Consider the following 20,339-nt stretch of genomic DNA (forward strand, 5'->3'; position numbering starts at 1 on the left):
TGTTTAGAAAATAATCGTTTAGATGGTTAAACAACTTTGACCCCTGTGACTTTGGCATAAGTCGAGGCCATTTCTTTTTGACAAGCTTTTTCTGTCCTCTCCTTCAGGACCTGTATGGTAAACACCATGCTTCTAGGCCTTTCCGTTAATTCAAGGATGTTAAAATGTTTTAACGAATTTGATTCTGTGACCATGTGTCAGGTGAGGCATTTCATCAATGATTGATAATGTAACAAAATTGAGATAAAGTACAGATCTCCTTGCCATAACATCCAAGGAAATGCTAATTAGCTTAAAAAGCACTGCTAATCCAGCGCAACATTCTTTGCGAGCCCAAATATCATAAAACGAATCATTTGGTTTGTTTATAGGAAAGAAATAAACATTAATCTTTGTATATGCAGATTCAGGGGAAACAATCAAAATATGAATCATTAAAAAGGTATAAAAAGGCAAATAATCGGAGCAAGATGACAAGGCAAAACATCAATAACTCAGCAGACAGTTGCACATAAATATTGTACCACACATCCTGATTTGTTGACCTTGTTTGATGTTGTATTGTTAAACGTCTCAACGTCAGCAGTTGTCAATTACGGACAGCCACTTCAAAAGAATCATAATTCAAAATCAAACCCAATACAAGTACTAAGTAGGCAAAATGCAAGACACTGGCGGAAATATGCTATCGCACATTTGTGCTCACGTATAGAGCACTACCAGTCGCCACTTTCTGAGGTGTGAAACTACATACGATAAGATTAATTGATGCAGGTCCAATGTTTAAATGTGCGATCCTATCATAGAGCTGTGCATACGATAGTGTATCGTGCGTATGTGAGCACGAAGTTTATAGTGCATTGTGCTTTACCACAACTCTATATATGGGATTTATGTCGCTTCAATACCATTTTCCACTTTGAATAATATCTTGAAATCATGCTTTGATTTACGTTCAGCTTCCTTACCGCAAAATGATATATGTATTTCAACATTCCCATAATTTTTAACAACCTGTGTCTTTGAAACCCGTTGTTACTAGGTTGTTAGTCAGTTGACGACAAGAAAATTGTGATAATAGGAACGGGTACTTTTATATCAAATAAACTGAATTGAAATAAAGCTTATCATAATGCTTGGTGGAAAGTTTTCCATAGTGGTTTTGTTTTAGAACAAATCGAAATAAGCGAGATGTAGAAGTTTCTGTTGTGTCATTGTTTTCTTACTCTGGTGGATTCGATGGACGTAGTAAATGAATTTCCTGTTATTAAATCAATTGAAAGTAAAATCGTTTTAGAATATTTCGATTCAGTGCGTAGTCTTGATGGGCAATCTTGAGGGACCACAATTTAACCCATAAACTAAGTCAAAGATGTAAACCAAATACTTAAGTCCAGAGGTGTGGGGCCACACCCAAAGTCCAGTTCTTACACCGTAAATGTGTTAATATCTCAACAACTATAATTTTCATATAAAGTTATGGGATGTTATTGACATACCTATGGGAAAAAACAATGTTCTTACAAGATTTTTTGTTTTGTTTTTTTTCGCTGAAGAATTACGTTTCATATGTAACATAATAGCTCTAAAATTATGTTATGAGTTATTTTATTTAACAACTTGATCTATTGAATGTAACAGGCTGTCTGTTGGGATTTTGAATAATATGTAGTTATATACAATTTTCTTTTTTCACTTCTGTTACGCATTCGTAATAACGCTAAAATGCTTACTTCAATCACGAAACACAACACTATTATACAATACACAAAAACTAATATTAAATTTGGTGATTTATTCTTTACCGGATATAATGTTACATATTCACGCATGCGAGATCGGCATTCTATATTTATAAAACAGATTGTTCAGCACCAGTGCATAAAGTTACAGTAAGTAGTCATACCAACAAGTACCCATTATCGTGGTGTGTATTGCTCCGTGCAGATCTGGCAGTCAAGGTAGGTCGTATTTTATTTGGCATATTTATCAATTGTCATTTGCTTATTTTTATTTTGTCAAGCTTCAAAGTATCAGTGATGGTCAATGTACAAAACCGTATTGACATAAAACCTAACGCTAGACCTGTAGCTGTTCCATCCTTCCTGAATCGGCGATAAAAAGAAATTGTTGAAGACAATTCCATCAAAAATATATCGATTCAAAGCATTCTGGCCACACTTAGACTAACAAATACTCGTCACACATGAGTATGACATTTAATGAGGCTACCGGATACATTGTCTATATGGCATCAAAGTGTTTTTTTCAATTGACCACCACTACTATGTAAACAGCAGTGTAGAAGGCATATGAACCTTTCGTTGCAAAACCCATGATTGGCATTGAAATATTCTTAGAATTAGAATTCTTAGACAAAGTAGAATATTTCACTGCCAAAGTATTATATATCAGTCTAAACAAATCTGAGCAAATTATTCATTTAAATAGAACAAAATTAGTGGAAATTCCACATTGAAGGACCGTGAGTCTGGGAGGTGATTTGTTTTTAGTTACAGGACGTTTTATACATCCTGGTAGTAAGAACAGTTGTTACAGTTATGTATCATTAGTCGAGATTCGTATTTAGAAAAGTACAGAATATACAATTAAGTTAAGAAATTATCTCCGAGGCTAATTAAACTGGCGGCCGATTTTATATAGTCATGTATATCGCAATATTTGTGCAAGATGTATGTAGTGTGTGTTCCCCCAAAACCCGGCACGCTTTTATACAAATCAAAACCAATGACCCGAATAAGTTCCGCGTCGTCGCCTATTTTGTCACAATAAACAATTCACCAAGAATACAGGCAACATTTAATATATGTATTTACACACACGAAGGCTGAACACTTGGCTTACCGCAAGTAATGATATTCATTCAGTTTCGTGTCGTTTACTCAACCATTGACCATGTCTATCGGATAATTCATTTAAACATCACTCCTTTCCAAATCTTTAGTCTTTTCTACAGTAAACACGTTAATGACAAATGTCTGGACACCAAGAGAATCAGTTCGTTATATAAATATTTTTTATGCACTTTGAACGAATTTAGAAAAGGTATTTCCATTTCCTAAATAACAAGAACTAAACATTACGTGGTATTTAATTATTTGATAAAAGATTAGTTCATCCTCCTAACAGCAACTTTTTAAAAAATAATTACATTACTTGTTTTTGGCGCTCACCTGAACACGGGTATCAATACTTGGATGAATATGTACATTGCATGACACGCACGATTGTGTCGGAGTGCTGGCGTCACTGTCGCGTGACGACATGGCAAGGCCTTTATGTTATATAGTCACTAATTAGCATCGTTGTACATATCGAAATACGAAAAACGTGGAACAAGCGTCGAGCAAACTAGGAATAGAAAACACTTAACCAATATTTAATAACAATTAACAATTTCCTTAGAAAACACTAGCCTAGATAACACACTCTCTTACACACTCGTACACAAGATTAATAAAGAAAACATTCATCTGAACTGACGCTACAGGTCACAAATTCTTTGAAGACGTACCACACCGGTATAAAGAACAGGTTCCCCAATTAATGAACAGTAAGCGTTAACTCAGCTGTCCACACAGGACGTCAGATACACACTCTTCCTTCGTGTAGAAGAATTAGTGATACAGCAGTAGCGATCATTAAACAGACACAAAGCGAAGGTCTGCATCGCAGTTGCCACGTCATCAAGATGATCATGACTCTTGTCATACTTCATCTTAATCGTCTGTCTTTTCAATGATGAAACAGTTGGCCTTGCTGATTATGAACGTAGGTCCCGGTACAATCTAGTGCGGGATTACCACTGATTAATGAGGCTATATATGGTAGTCATTGACCCTCGGTCGCAGCTTAAATATAATTACAAATATCATTAACACAGTGTACTATCACACAGCATTCAAACTTATAGTTTATCTGAGATAAACATTAAATTATACCCTAAAATGGCATTACTGATTATTCTATTTTAGAAAGCATACTTACGTAGAAACATAATTGAAAATGTAGTTTAACACCAAAAAAGATCGTAAGGAATTCCATTTGGCTATTGCAAATCGTAGACACGCTATTTTAATCACTCACGGCTTCCATACTTTTCAATCACGCACACGTCCTCAGCTGTTCACGCTGGAGACATTATACATTTTTATAAACTATACTAAATGAAGTATTACATATACAACTACTCAAAACGATAATAACAGCAAAATACAAAACATCCCTAAACAAGCACAATTCACATTACAAACACTGATACCCATGGTTGTACCGCAAGATCGCCTAATTGTTTATCTACAACATTCATTAAGAATGGAAAAGGAAATAACAAAATAGGCATAGAAAATTTAAGAATACTCACCATAGTCTGGAATTTGTGCCTGAATAATCATGCCTTCTTCGTAGAAAGCAATTCCATAGTAAAATTGCTCAATAACGCTAAAAGACGAAATTCCGAGTGTCAGGCCTGAATTCTCTCACATGGTCACTTTCTCCCTTACGGAAGCTAAAGGTTAACATAAACCTTGACAAATGGAATACATACGAACGTGATATGAACAACGCTACGTTATAGCCATGAATTCACCATAGACGTGTTTATTATAAACGTGGCTTACTGTATGTTAACGTTAAAAACGAAATCTTAATTTAAAAAGAGGAAACAACTGTATAATGCACGTTGATTCATTGTTGGATTTTCATGCATCTTTTTCTAGATTTATTTTAAAAGTGTGTCATGTGTGTCTTTTGTATCTCCGTTATATTCTTTGACTGCGTCTCAATAGCTTGATTTCATTGAAATATATTTAAAACAAAGTAAGAAACTCCTTTCCACCAAGCTGTATAATAAGTGTGATGATTTCAATTCCCTATTGTGAAATTTTCGATTCCCTTCATCATAATCCTTAGTGTCTACATGGTGCAGCTGATTCGATATTCAAGACCCTCTTCCCGTCATCATTTTGATGAAAATGATGGGGAAGATTAACGGTCGTTATAGTGATGTCATTGAAAAATATTCTATTTCTTTGTGCAAGATGAATTTTGATCGGTTTGATATTCGTTAGTTTGTCTATTGCTTATCTGTTGTTGACCATGTTCTCATTACTTACTTGTGTTGACCAAGATATACAAGGCTATTGTTGGTCATGAAGTAGAAGTCGCATACTCCTGCAGAACTCCTGTTCTTATTCTCTTTGTACTTTTTCAAGAGTTCCTGTGTAATTCTTTCTTTTGTTCGTTTTTAGTTTTACTATTTGTTGATTTTGTGTTTGGAATATTATTATGTTGACATGTCGGTATTTCTTGTTATTTTTCTCCAGTGATTTCTATAATTTGAAAATTTGAAAACAACAAACAAAGCTTAACTGGACTAAAATCATGCCTAAAGTATCGTCCACCCGATACAACTATAACGAATCGGAACTTCAAGACATAGCCACTACACAAAAACCAAAATATCACTAAACAACGATACAGAGGCAGAATTTACAGATATTGTACGTAAAAGCTTAGGAAAAGATGACAGATAAGGTCAGTTTACTTCTATGTAAAACTAAACCAGAGACATCTGAAATCTTGTGACTGCAAACGTTTATCCTACAAGTGATCTTGGAGAGGTCGGTACTACACAGGAAAATGTCTCAACATTCAAACGCGACATTTTCGCGTCATATTTCATCACTGTCTTGATTAGTAGTGTTCTTCCATACGACAATTAAAGACGTAATTCGTCCAACATGTCACCCCTGACAAGGCCGTCGCTCCATTTAGTCCCAAACCATCCCGTTTGCAGGCCAATTGCTCAACACAGCAAGCCAAGGTAGAATAATGAAGCTCTGCTGCTGAAGTGTTGCCCCAACGAATAGTATCAGGTCGTGCTTTGTCCTCTTGGCTATTACAGATAAACCTGTTCATGTAGCCATAAAATATACCCGTAGCCATCAGAAATGAAAGTTTCTCATTTTAAATTTACTTTGTTGTAGAAATTAATCCAACCTACATCTGCCCTTCACTGTCAATGGACATCTTTCAGTACTATGGGAACATTTTAGAGCTCCACACCAAAGTAAAAGGAGAGAGGAAAAAAGCTAAAATGGTCACAATATAAACGTGTAGCAAGTCCAGTGTTCGGTCAATCACCTAGACTAATGGTCTTTTTCTCAGCTGTTAGCAGACATAGATTGGACTCCCAAGAGTGCAGACGTGTTTACGACACTCTGTTTTCATTGGATTTGTTTCTTCCCCATGAACATGTACTTATGATCATTCTAATCATGCAGAATACCACGTTAACACGTTTTAATTGTATCTGTATCCACGTGTCCTAGTCGTATTTGAAGTTGAAGTGAACCGAGTTCCACTACGCATGCCCTAAATCTAAAGATGACAATGCTTTTTGTGTATATATGTAAGCTTCCCCATCATGTTCATCAATATGGCAACCTTCACCTCTCGAAAAGCTATTGTGAGAGGTTTGTCCGTCAATACGGATAATTTTTTTATGGAAATTTAGAATAAACCCCTGCACATCGATTCAACTGCGACAAGAAAACAAGGTGAATGCATGTGTCGAGTACTTGTGTGTTAGGGAGGCATTTTGTGGTTAATTTCAATTATCATTTTAAACACTAATATAGTGATATTTTTTTCTAAATTGTCAGCATAATCCAGGAAATAATTTTTTATCAGTGTTCTCAGTGTTCCGAAAAGAAAATGGCAGACAACAAAAAACAGAAATTGGTAACAGGGCTTACATCTCATCCCAAGTATATCCCTGCCTGGTATAACTACGATGATGTCGGATCTAAACTTCAACATGAAAGTGGTGAGATAAATCGGGATTACTATCTTACGAGGAGTCAGATATCTTTCTTGGAGTTAAATGTGCAGGTATGTGCTATATAACATATCACACAATGTGTAGGCCATTTTCATAGATATTTGATGTTTCAGTCATATATACAGACATAAATGGATATATGAAATGACGATAAAGTAAACTTAAAGATACGTTTGAGTTGGTAGAGCTTGAAAGTGATATACGATTAAGAAAAGGATCACAATTTATGGTTCTGGTACAGTTAAATATAAGAAACGAAAATGATTTGCTGTTAAAGAGAACATCGAAAGATAAATATACTTTTCAATCATTCTTCCCACAGAAAATATAGAAGCATTGTTCATATAATATTGAAAACCAGGTTTCCTAACAATTTCTCTTGTATCACAGGATATCATCCCGAGGGATTCAAATGAATTGACCTTGGTTGACCTCGGAAGCGGAAACTGCTCTAAAACGAGATATGTAATAGATGAGCTGATGAAACGGCAGAAAATGGTCCAGTTTTATCCAGTGGACATCTCTGGTGGTAGGTTTAAAACATCGTGATAAATGCGATTATACTGCTGTAGTTCACTTTTGCTTTACTTTCCAGGCCGGTCAACAAATCCTCTGAAATAGTTTGATCTTGTAACGATATTTTTTTCAGATTTCCTGATGAAAGCTTCAGCAGTGTTGTCAGAGGTATACGATAATTCACTTGTTATCCGACCAATAGCTGCAGATTACGAACAAGGAATTATACAATTAAAGTAAGTCATCAGAACTAGTTTTGGTGGATTTCATTACGTTCTTGATTCCATGCCGTGGAAAATATATAGATTATCGCCTGGAAAAAATATAAATATTTGACTCACACTTTTGGGAAAGATATGTAGCAACACATTAAAAAATGTATATTCATGTTACCACATATACAAGCAGACACACATTTTTTTAAATTGGTCAATCCAACAAAAATATTAAGAAAATACCAACATGGCCACATGATCATAATTCAAACTTAAAATCCTTAGAAATTGATGTTGCAAATGCTTTAGGATCTGCTTTATCCAAAAACTCTTCTGCAAAGAATCAGTCCAAAAATTTCAAAAATGTAAGACCACGCGTGAAAAAAACTAAATTGAAATTCTCTTATGAAAACAATGAAACTTACAATCAACCTTTCTCAATGTTAGAACTTGATGAAAAAATCACATGACTGCAACAGGGCCTGATGATATTCACTATCAGTTCCTAAAACATCTACCAGAGTCATCATTAGAAAAACTAGATATTGTTATTTATATTGTTAGATCGGAAAATGTCCCAAAGTCATGGAAAAAGAAAATGTTATTCCTATCCCCAAACAGGGTAAAGATACAACAGATCCCTCCAGTTACCGCCCAATATCACTTACGAGTTGCGTTTGTAAAACTCTAGAACGGAGGATAAATTCAAGATTAACTTGGTATCTGGAATCCAATCGCATAATATCACCCCTACAAAGCGGTTTTAGATCTAAGCGAGGTACCAACGATCATTTGGTTAGACTTGAAACCTTTGTGCGTGAGGCTTTTCTAAAGAAAGAGCACTTGGTTAATGTTTTCTTCTATTTGGGAAAGGCTTACGACACAACGTGGAAATACGGCATAATGGAAGATCTGCACGATGTAGGTATTAAAGGTAATCTACCAATTTTTATTTCAAATTTTCTATCAGATAGAATATTTCAAGTCCGGAATGGAACGACCTTTTCCGATGTTCATCAGCAGGAAATGGGTGTACCATAAGCATTCTTTCGGTTACACTTTTTGGACTTAAAAACAACAGTATTGTCAAAACATTATCCCCTTCTATGGAGGAAGCTCTTTATGTTGATGACTTCAGTATATGATATCGATCTAAGCATATGAATACCATCGAAAGTTTTGACAAGACTCTATAGAGTCTGTATAAGATAAAAAGTGGACTACGGTTCCATCGTGTATGGATCTGATAGACCTTCATATTTAAAAGTATTAGACACTGTTGATCACGAAGGTCTCAGGCTCGCTCTCGGAGCTTTTAAGACCACACCTACAGCACGTCTCTATGTAGAGGCTAACGAACCATCACTATATAGCCGTCGAAATAAATTGGCTTTGCAATACACCATTCAGCTAAGGTCAAATCCTTCAAATCCTGCTTTTCCCCTCTATTTGATCCAAAATGTAAAACCTTGTTTCAAGGCAAACCCAAAACTATTCCATCATTTGGTATTCGAATTTCCGCTCTTTTACAAAACACAAATTTTGGTGTTAACCAAATTCAGTCATTTGGAACGATAGAAATTCCACCCTGGCTGATGAATTCAACTGAAGTTAACTTTCCACTGCATCAAATGATTAAGTCAGACACAAACAGTTACACCTTTCGTTCACCCTTCTCGAAATTGCAGTTAAAGTACATTTATATACTGATAGTTCAAAAGATAATGATAAGGGTGCTGCGGCCATGGTTACACCAGATGAAACCTATGGATGCCGGCTGCCGAACAACGCCTCAATATTCTCGGCAGAAGCGCGAGCTATCTACCTCGCTTTTGAATATATTCAAAGAAACAAAGTAATGAACGCTGCTATCCATTCAGACTCTTTCTGGTCTACAAACTCTTAGTAATAGAAATATCGAAAATATTTTCATTCGTAATACCTTAATACTATATCATGAACTTGCTTTTAACTTTCGTATTGTTTTTTGCTGGGTTCCTAGGCACATTGGAATACCAGGAAATGAAAACGCAAATCGTGGTGCAAAGGAAGCTTTATCGGTACCACCTGTTGTTTTTAAACATCATTTTACCGATTTTAAACCATTTATTAAACAATTTTTAAAAGATCAATGACAGGAGGATTGGAATACCAATAACAAATTAAACCTGTTATCGGTGAATGGTATCCAGGCTATACATACAAGCAATGAGACGAAGTTGTCCTTGCCCGTCTTTGGATGGGTCATACATACCTCACACATTCATATATGTTGAAAGGCGAATGGTGCATAGGATGTGATGAGCCATTTACCGTTAAACATTTTTATTGGACTGCCTTCTGTCTACTCGAGAACTTTTTTTATCGTAACATTACATGTCTAAAATCCCTTTTTGAAACTGTTGAGATTTGTAAAATTCTACATTACCTGAAATATGTTGGTCTATGTAATAGACTATGACGTACCATTTTAATCTTTTGTATTAACAACCCCATTTAAGATTTTTTACATTTGTCTTTTACCTTTTGGTTTGTTTAATGTTATTTCCTTTTGGATCGCTGTGTGTTTTACCGTATGATGGCCCTAATGACCTTTTATTTCTTGACTGGCCGTTAAGAATGTAATAATAATAATAATAATAATGATAACTACCATCAACTGAAAACTATTATTTATATAATTGCTTCCTCCGTATGTTCCTTTTTTGATTTGGACGTATCTTTCTTACGAAATACGCTTCAGTATAGTTCACAACCACATATTGATTCCACCGTTCACCCATCTTAGAGAAGAAAGTTATAACGAGAGGAGAACGAACGTTCCTTCAGTTTAGAAAGGGGTATGGTGGTGTACATGGTGAAAAAATCAAATGTTCTTATAGAACAAATGTTTTAGAAGAGAGTGTACTATTATATTCTACTTCTTGAGGAAACAGCATAACAATAAGACCGTGACTCAGATTGGATAGTACCTAGAATGGAAGTTAGTAGTTTAGACAAAGGCTTAGTTGAACTGTTAGAAGAGCCAATAATAAAAAGTAGTTTATATGGATTATTGTGAAATTCAGGGATCCAGTATAAACTTGGGAGGTCCGTTTTATTATCATTAATAGGTAGTCTAAAGGATTGTGATACAAAACATCTTTTAAAACACTGCATAATGTAGAGGCAGGGTTTCCTTCTTTATCAAGCAAACCCAGCTCATTTTGTATGCAGGAAATATAATAATGATTGCAGACAAGGATCAAGTTATTGGACGACGTATCTGCAGGCACAATAACATACCTGTCATGTAAATCTTGAAAAGTTTAAAACAGTATATTTAAAACGTAGTTAAACTTTTGTTCAATAATTTAATGTTATTTCGGTGCAAGAGAATATCGTTTTGACAGCGAAGGGTTTTTGTCTGACGAAAATTTGTTGCAGGCATGCCAGTGGTGTAAAGTTCATTTTATGGTTTGCTAGCATGATGAACATGTCGTATGATGACCAAGTGAATACTCTCAGGATGATATCTTCGATAATGACAGGTAAGATTTAAGTAAATTTTCATGTCAACAGACGAACAATGTTTCAATTAGAGTTGCGTAAGTAAATAATAAATCGCCGTTCATAAAATGTATTGGAAGAATTGAGTTAGTAATGTCATGTTCTCAGAAGAGAGAAAAAAATAGGATGAACGACTTAATGGTGGTATAGTTTGATGTTAACGCATCAATTGCGCTCATTTTATTTGCGATCGTCGTCACAAACACGTACGATGTGAAAGTGCATGTTTCGGCATGTCACTTACCAGAATCAAAGATTAATCAAAGGGCGAAGAAATCGGTATGCCACGTCGACGATTATCATGGACACTAGATGTAACCAAAGAATATCAGACATCGGTTGCTGTACTTAATTAAACACAACAAAAATGAGTCGTAACTGCGTGTATTTTTAATTTGTGACTTGAATTATGTTGACTCGTGGTGCATTCTTAGTCTGCCACCTGATCTGAAACCGCCCTACCTCTGTAGTCTCTCCATGAAAAGATGTCCATATTTCTTATCCTCATTACTCGATGGATCGTTTTCAGAATCTATTTGTGGGTCAACTTTGGTCACTTGGCGTTTCCGTTTTATTTCCGGACGGATCAGAAAAAACGCTGGCTGACAATAGGCAATCTTGAATTTTTTTGCGTTGAAAGAATTCATTCTGTATAATTTTCTGTATAAATTTCTGTATAAAGCCAGATTGATCTTTCTTAAAATTTTAATTGTATATTCCTTTTTAATCCGTAGTTATGCCGCCCTTCTGATTGCTGGACTGATTAGAAAATTCAAACTAGTAGCAAAAAATCAGGATAGAAGACAAAAGATTTAGATTTCAAAAGAACAAATAAAGGTCATACGATGATGAACGCAAAGATACTTCTGGGATATCTTGTTAGTATAGTTCTTGTACTTGATATTTCAAAGACACGACTGGAGAAATAAATTGATATTTGTATACAATTTTCATGCGTGTTCTTTCTTTTCCAGACAAATGTCGACTTGTGATCAGTGTTGACATCACACAAGATAAAGAGGCTATACTTAAGGCTTACAATGACGATGCAGGTAAGTCATTTCGACAACACACACTTATCGTAATGGACCTGATATCTTTGGGAATCAACTGTGCTCTCTGGTGGCTGACATTTTTACTGACCACGTTCATCGTATATACCCACTATAATTAGAAATTTAACTCAGATAGAATCTTCTACATCAGTCGCTTATCTCTATATTTTCCTATTACAAAAAAACATGGATAGCTTTCAATCAAGCTGTATGATAAGCGTGATGATTTTGATTTCTTATAACTTTTACTCGTTGCAGTTAATTCGATATTCAAAGGTCTTTTCTCGGTATCACGATTTTCCGTGCTAGAAGTTGTCATCTGACGGATAAACGTGTAACACAGGATTTTCAAAAGATGCAGGTTGATGAAAACTATGAGGAAGTTTTACGGTCATCATATTGATAAGTAGTTTATTTCTTTGTGCAATATGATGCTGGACGTGTTTGATTCTCATTTGTTTGCCTGTTGGTTCCGTTGCTGTATATTTTCTCATTTGAGAACGTGCCATTGCTTACTTTGCTTGACCAACGTTTATATGGCTATTGTCGTCGATTAACCAAAAGGCGTTTACTCTTACTCTTCTGGTCCTATTCTCCATATACTTTTTCTGAAGTATCCATGTAAATATTTCTATTTTCCTTATTGAGTTTGTTTGTCGTATGATTATGGCAACCTGTTGGTATCTTCTTTCTTTTTATTATAAGAACAGTCCGGTTTTATGAGACATAATCTCCTTTTTACGTGTTTGTGGCTACCCACTCGACAAAATGTAGATTTATACCACACCATCTATAGCAATTGACGTAAAATGTCTTGCAAAACAATACAAACTGTTGAACCACTCAACTTGGTCTTCACCAGAGGTTATATATGTTTTATATGTACTCTTCTGATTTCAAAACACATGTATGACCTGACAAAGACTGCCATACACTTGAATAATTTAACTAGGACCATGGACTGTTCATCCGAAGCTTTATGCCAAGCAATAGAATATTTTTATATAGATTTACGTCTGTAAGCTTGCGATCACGATCATTTCAAAGTTATGATCATGGGGTGGGAGTCTTATTACATATTATGATGTTATGGCTTAGAAGTTAAGCCCTTAGGTATTGGACCAGACCCAAGGGTCAAGTTTGATAACATGATCATCTCGGGTCCCTTGGTTGAACATGCGACTGCATGTCCATACATTGAGGTGGTTGGCGTGTTCTTATATACGCTACGGTAGAATGCTGTATGATTTTGCTTGATTATTTGTATTGAACTAACCATCCTTAACCGGTACTTCACCACCGACATGTTCGTATGAAGTTATCATTTAAATCATGCAATTTGTTTTCGATATTGACCAACCCATTCACTCCTTCCACTCAAGAAGCGCGTTCAGTAACTCAAGGTCGCGTGGAGTACAAAAGAATCTCCAAACATGAAAGAGTTCATATGGTTACATTGCAAAGCCAGAATATGCACTGCAAGTTTAATTAATACGGATTTTGATAACTTTCTCACTTGCTGCACAAATTTTAAGGACAAGCAAAAACGTTGAGTTTTAGAATGAGCTGCGTTGAACGTCTCTAAGTAACCTTTTGAACAAAGAACATAAAAGTTCTAATAAAGGAAGATTATATTAAATAAATGATTAAATTTTCATTTCGTTTCATCTAACTTAGATCACCTGTTTATATCATTATCAAATCCTGATGAATTTTATTTCAAAATTGTATTCAGAATTAAGTAGCTTTCTCTGGAAAAGTACAGTATAAAAAATAAAGAGCGACGTTGTTATTACAAACTGTGTAGGAGGGGGTCTCAAAATGGTGAATCTAATCTTTTTATTGCCTCATTGAAACTTATATGGGTTCGTAGACTTTTCACCTCGGAAGGTAAATGACAACTACTGTTCAACACTAATGCAGATAGGGATATTTTTGATAATTGTGGTTTTGAATATTTAGCAACTGTACAACAGAAATGTAAAACTTTATTATGGAAAAACGTATTTCAGCCTTGGCAAACTTTATCTATTAAGCAAAATAAGTTGAACTGAAAAGTAAATGTGCTAAAACACCCATTTGGTATAACAGAAATTTTAAGTTTTCATCGAATAAAACTAACAAAGTTAAGCTTCAGTTACTACTTTGCATAATTATTACTATATATATCAGATACAAACAGAACGAATTGCAATACTACAATGTTGCCTTTCAGCATTATCATAACTTCGTCAATATATATGTTAAAAGAGTAGTAATGGATATATTCTGTTAAATTCATTGTTTCGTTTTACTTTATCATACTCACAATTAATGAAAAATGTTATTCACTTGTATGTCTTTTGTACCAAGTGGTAGTCACTGCTGGTGAACTTTTAATTCCTAGAGGTTTGCCGTAGCCTTCTTGCAACGTTTGATACGTTCGAATAGTGACAACGATTCAGAAAATATACATGTACCTGCTGTTCTAAAATTATAAAAAAAAAATACGAAATTTATTTAATAATGGGCCTGCTGCACCTCCCCGTCTAGATTTTGACGTTTCTTTTGATTATATTGGGTTTCCTTTGTAGCCTCCTCGGCTACAACATTTACGTCCTGAGCATCAGTGACGAGTCCCTGAAGGACGAAACAGCTGTAGGATGCAGTTTAATTCATTGTTTAGCTCTACTGTATCATACCTTTAATTATGAAAAGGTGCTATTCACTTGTGTGTCTTTTGTTCAATCTTAAAAACATGTCAATATATTAATTCCAATAGAAAAAAAGAGTTCAAAATATGAATAAAAGAAAAAGCAATACAGAAAGACCCAAATAAAAAGAATTAAATTATAGCAATATCAGGCGTTCCCCTTTATCATCGAAATGTGAAAACCTTTATCGTGTGGACAAGTATATACGACACCGGACTGTGCCCATATCTTATAAATCATGAATCATTACATTTTCACAACTTCAGTAACAAATGTATTATGAAGACATTGCGTTTTCATTTACCGATCATGCTCATCATTACCGATAACAAACTGATATTCATGAATATGTTATGCAATATTAATCATTCAGGTGTGAAAAGAAGATTCTACCAATATGGAATTGAAAGGTTGAACAAAGAGGAAGGAAGTGTGATCGACCTGGCGAGGTTCACGTATGGGATAGATTTCGTATCTGATTTGAGCCCAGGGTATATGAGCTACGTAAGAGCATATATGCAAGCAAAGGAAGACATGCAATGTCCAATACGTAAGTTGCATTCATAATCATAAATTCATGAATTCATTAATTATATATCATTACAAACAATGGGTTTAAGTTAAATAAAATATATTTACTGAATTTTTGCAGCTGGATTAGAAATCGATTTAGATATAAAGAAGGGAGAACGCATTTATTTTCATGAAGGTGAAGGACTCAGCTGCAAATATACGCTGGAACAGATACAAAATATTGTACACAAGGCTGGACTTTGCTTGACAGGCACCTGGATGGATGAAGGAAAGCACGTTGCTTTCTGTCAGTGTGCAGTGGTACAAAATGGGTTTTACTGGTGAATTTAAGGTTTTCGAGATTCTGGTTAGGTATTTGTAGATTAATACATAATCTGGATAATCCTGTATATTTATTTGTAACATATATATTGAATGTAATAATAAGAGTATACTAGTACCTACCTGCCATTAACTAACTATTTATTTTCTAGTCTAATGTTCTCTAAGCAACTGTTAAATTTCTATGTTGCAAAGCTAAATAATACAATACGAGTTTTAAATGAATAAATTCCTTCAACGTTATTAGCAAGCACCGAGTTACTTATTGTTAACAAACAACTTTATCATAATTAAATAGTCGATTTAGTGAAATAATAACCAACAAGTATGGATGAAAAGCGAAGGATGTAAGCATAAGCAGACAGAGTTGAGATGTTTATAACATATTCTATCACTAGTATTATATGGCTTTCTGTCTTTTGACTGGTTGATAAGATAAACATTGACTGAAAGGCCGCTTTATGTATTCGCCATAATGGATTAATTTGAACATGACCATCCCAAGCATTACTTGTTGTCGTATTCACGAGCCAATGCTGCTCCCAAATCCGCAGCTGAGAAGTGCATTCATACTGTATATCCCAATGACATTTTCTGTTAATGGTGGATCTGGGCCTCCGAGGTTTAGATCCGCATCCCATAAACATGTATAGCGTTGCTTGGCCTAAAGAGATGAACACTCTGGTGATGTAAAAATTGGCTCTTAGGTCTGGCCCAACCCCAAGGGACTTGAGACTCCTTAAACATATATAGTTATGATAGGCATCAGGAGATAAAACATTCAATGTATTAGAATTGGCCCCTTAGGTTTTGCACCATCCCATGGGACTTAGTTTCCTTGTTGCACCTTTGAAGCTGTTTGGATCTCTCGCCTCATAACCATATATATTAATGTTGGACGAACACTATCATGATGTGGGATCTGGTTTCAAACCTATGGACTAGGTTTCACGGCAACATCTTTGAAATAGTTAAGATCCTCACCCCTAAACAACTTATAGCAATGCTGGACATCATGAGATAAACGCATTCACAATGTAAGAACTGGCCCTTGGGTGTGGCCCAATTCCCCTCTGGACTTCTAGATGATGTCTTTTAAATAGTTGAAATCCCAACGCTATAACCATATACATAGTTATGTTATGTATGAATCGCCCCTTGTTGTTATGTGCGAATTGGCCCCTTCGATGTGGCACACCCCAAGGGATATTATTTCTGGGTCATATGCTTTTATATAGTTGAGGTAACAAACCGACAACCATATACATTTCTACTGAGAATCAAGAGAGAAAGCGAAACAGGCCCTATTGACCTCATGTGCTGCTGAACCTCCCCGTCTATATTTTGACTTTTGTTCAATTTTACTTTATGTGTAAAACGTCATCATAGTCCAAAAACAACAGACAAGAAATCATTACATTTCTAAATGCAATGGTGACGTAGCTAGCAGCATGATGGGGGCCAAGCTGAAACATTATTACATGTCCTGTATACACAAAGATCTGGGCTTGCTTGATAACGAAGGAAAGTTCACTTATGCATTATGTTTTAATCGACTACAGATTTGGGCTGATGAAAATGGATTGAAATTTTCACAAGAAAAAACAGTTTGTACGCATTTTTGTCAAATTCGAAAACAATACGACGATCCAAATCTGTCTCTCCGTGGTGTACCCATTCCGGTTGTTGAGCAAACCAAATTCTTGTGTTATATTCGACAGAAAATTGTCGTTCCTTCCACATATGAAACACCTTAAAGTCAAATGCCTTCAGGCACTGAATACTGCACTGGAGAGCTGATTGAAAAGAAAAAGAAAAGACGTTATACAGCTTTTATTAGATCAAAATTAGACTATGGTTAAATTGTGTATGGATCTGCTAGACCTATCATATCTCAAATTAATAGGCACTGTTCATCATCAAGATCTCAGGCCCGCTTTCGGAGCTTTTAAGACCACCCTACAGCCAGCCACTATGTAGATGCTAACGAACTATCAACGAAAATTCCTTAATCTCAAGGAATGGATCATAACTATTCAACTAAAGTTCAAAATTACACATATTCACATTGTAAAGCAAGGTGGCTAAATCTTTCCTTTCAAGAAGCGTAAAAATTGAAAATAATACATTAAATATTCATAAAGGAGAGCTCATACTGGGGCCTTATCAATTTCAAGTGAATCTGTTTTTATTGCGGAATTGCAATCCAGCATTTTTTGTAACGAACAAGAAACAATTTTAGCATTTTTCTGGAATGCATTGTATCGCTCGGGTCACGTCACGTCTGAATGATTGTTTTCTCTATCAGCCCTTATAACAATTTTGCTTGGCACTTACAATTGTGGGATCAAGCAACATTTCACGATTTTCGCACGATAGGAAAAATATCGCTCATTCGTGCGTACGTTGTACGGTTCTGTTACACAGATGTCCAATTCTATTATAGATATACATTTTACAATTATTTCTATATATGTGTGGGATAGGGTTTATTCATATTCTAAATATTCTAAAAATCGTTACCTCTGTATTGCTCTCATTTCCCGATCGTTTTATTAACAAAAAAATGTTCAACACGATAGTCTTCTAACATTTGATAATATTACGTCACTATAACATCAAATGTAAGGTAAGACAAGCGTCGGATTTAGGTGTTCAGAAATGAAAGCAAGAACACATAGCAATTGCATTAGAAGATATTTACATTTTATTAAATACAAATACCAATCCACACTAAAGCATATTCACACTCACGCACACTTCTAACCAGCACATAAAGTTACAAATATGAACCCAACACCTCTCCATGAACGTGAATACAAGAACGCAGCTGATCTGCAGCACAGCAATCGTTTCCCAAGCAATATCCCGCACGCGTGTCAATTGGGATGACTTCCAAAATGCCTTCCTTACCATGTACTACCTAGCAGGTGTAGTGCACGAGTACCACACAACAAGTGGTCTACAAGCATTTGCCAAACAATACAGAAAAGGAGGAGTATACTTTGTTCTGTGCAGTTCGTACATGCATTGACTTATGCACATATCTTGTGTATCACTAAACCGTTAAATATAATTTCATTCATACAAGTGTGACATATATATTATAGTATTTTGTTTAGTTTTTATTAACGTTTTGTAAAATGCTAGTACACAAGCAGTGTGCTTGCTGCAAAGCAGATTATAAAGTCAGAATACAATGTCAGAATCAGGCAGATCTTCTGTCTTTCTTGAAAGATAACACCAATAAAGATTTGTGTTTAGGTGACCCTGCATGTAAGAAATGCAGAGGGAGATTCTACAAACACCATGAACCAGTAGAGCATTCTAACAGTGGTTTAGAATGCTCTGAATGAGACACCTGACTCTAAAAAAAAATCAAACTTGATATTCCACAAGCTACGCTTACTGAATCGCGATGTTTCGTTTGTGGAAAGTCCAGAGATGAGAAAAGTAAAATGGTGAAACCACGCACGGAAATAAGAGTTAAGATTTTCATTAAGACAGGCATCTTGATTCCAATCATATCTAGGTGCTGTGCTTCTCATATAGTGGGTGGTGATATTCATTCCGATGTTCTTCAAACTCTTATTGAGGCAGAAGGGTTAACAAGGAAGCGGTCTATTGGGGTAAAGCTTGATAACGCCAGTTTGCCTGATTTCCCAAAGTTATCAGAACCAGAGTTGAGTGATCTTACCATGGGGGTATATCAGCTGAAACAGGCAAAATCCTATACCAAAGTGCACTTAGCTGAAGATGGTCAGTATGAACTTATGCTATGCAGGGAGAAACCTGACTTGATCAAAGTTCAGATTCGTTCACGATATGTTGCTTCGAAAATGTAAAATCTTTGGATTGAATATTCTAATGGACTGACCCCAATATCAGGCTGGTATTGTCAATGTAAGGTTGGTGCCAGAGTAGTCGGCTGCTGTGCCCACATTGCATCTGTCCTATGGTATCTTTCTTATGACCGACACCAGTCTTATACTGCACAAACAACTGCCTCCTCAAGTTTCCTTAGTTGTGTTGATGACGCAATAACGTTGGAGAACTGGTCAGATTGTGACAGCGACAGTGACTCCTAAATGAATATCCTAACACCACCATTCCCCTTACTAAAGCATTAAACAAAAATACAATGCTGTAAGTAATAGACAAAGGTCATTTATGATCCTGTAAAACCCGATGCTAAATTGATTTTTTTCCATTTTAATATCATGCATATTTGCAAAAATATTTCAAATAAATACACTGCACGTGATAAACGTATTGTTTATAGATGCAGTAAGACAAAAAAGGTGCTCAAGTGTGACTTAATTAGTAATTAGGGCACTTAATTATGGTGACCTACTTTTCAACAATGGCATATTTTTTGGTCATTTTTTCTAGTGAAGGTTTTGAATTATATCATCAAATGACATTTAAGAGAAAAAACTAAAACAAAAAAATTTGTTTGATAATATATTGCAATAATTATGAATTTGATCCCCCACTCAACCCCCTATAACAACTGAACAGTCTTGAGCTTACCTAAGATTAATGTCATATCATTACCGCCTGACCTCAAGGTTTAAATAGACAAAAAATA

General features: G+C 35.4%; 1 protein-coding gene across 1 annotated transcript; it reads left to right on the forward strand.

Annotated features, from left to right (window-relative positions):
* Positions 1-6,738: 6,738 nt before the first annotated feature.
* LOC132563730 (histidine N-alpha-methyltransferase-like) lies at positions 6,739-19,593 on the forward strand. The gene is made up of 8 exons (XM_060228481.1): positions 6,739-6,915; positions 7,256-7,394; positions 7,515-7,617; positions 11,023-11,126; positions 12,120-12,197; positions 15,267-15,443; positions 15,546-15,747; positions 19,281-19,593. Exons 1-8 carry the CDS (start codon positions 6,739-6,741, stop codon positions 19,591-19,593), a joined length of 1,293 nt encoding a protein of 430 aa, XP_060084464.1.
* The last annotated feature ends 746 nt before the right edge of the window (positions 19,594-20,339 follow it).

Source organism: Ylistrum balloti, unplaced genomic scaffold, assembly GCF_031769215.1.
Source record: "Ylistrum balloti isolate Yb309-2 unplaced genomic scaffold, AGI_CSIRO_Ybal_v1 Utg371838, whole genome shotgun sequence".
In the NCBI taxonomy this organism is placed as follows: domain Eukaryota; kingdom Metazoa; phylum Mollusca; class Bivalvia; order Pectinida; family Pectinidae; genus Ylistrum; species Ylistrum balloti.

What these genes read in the sequence shown, in the direction of transcription:
- LOC132563730 (XM_060228481.1), top strand. Translation starts at nt 6,739, where the DNA reads ATGGCAGACAACAAAAAACAGAAATTGGTAACAGGGCTTACATCTCAT. An exon ending in CAAGGAATTATACAATTAAA is followed by an intron (nt 7,618 to 11,022) that starts GTAAGTCATCAG and finishes AATTTGTTGCAG; the next exon opens with GCATGCCAGTGGTGTAAAGT. An exon ending in GATATCTTCGATAATGACAG is followed by an intron (nt 11,127 to 12,119) that starts GTAAGATTTAAG and finishes TTTCTTTTCCAG; the next exon opens with ACAAATGTCGACTTGTGATC.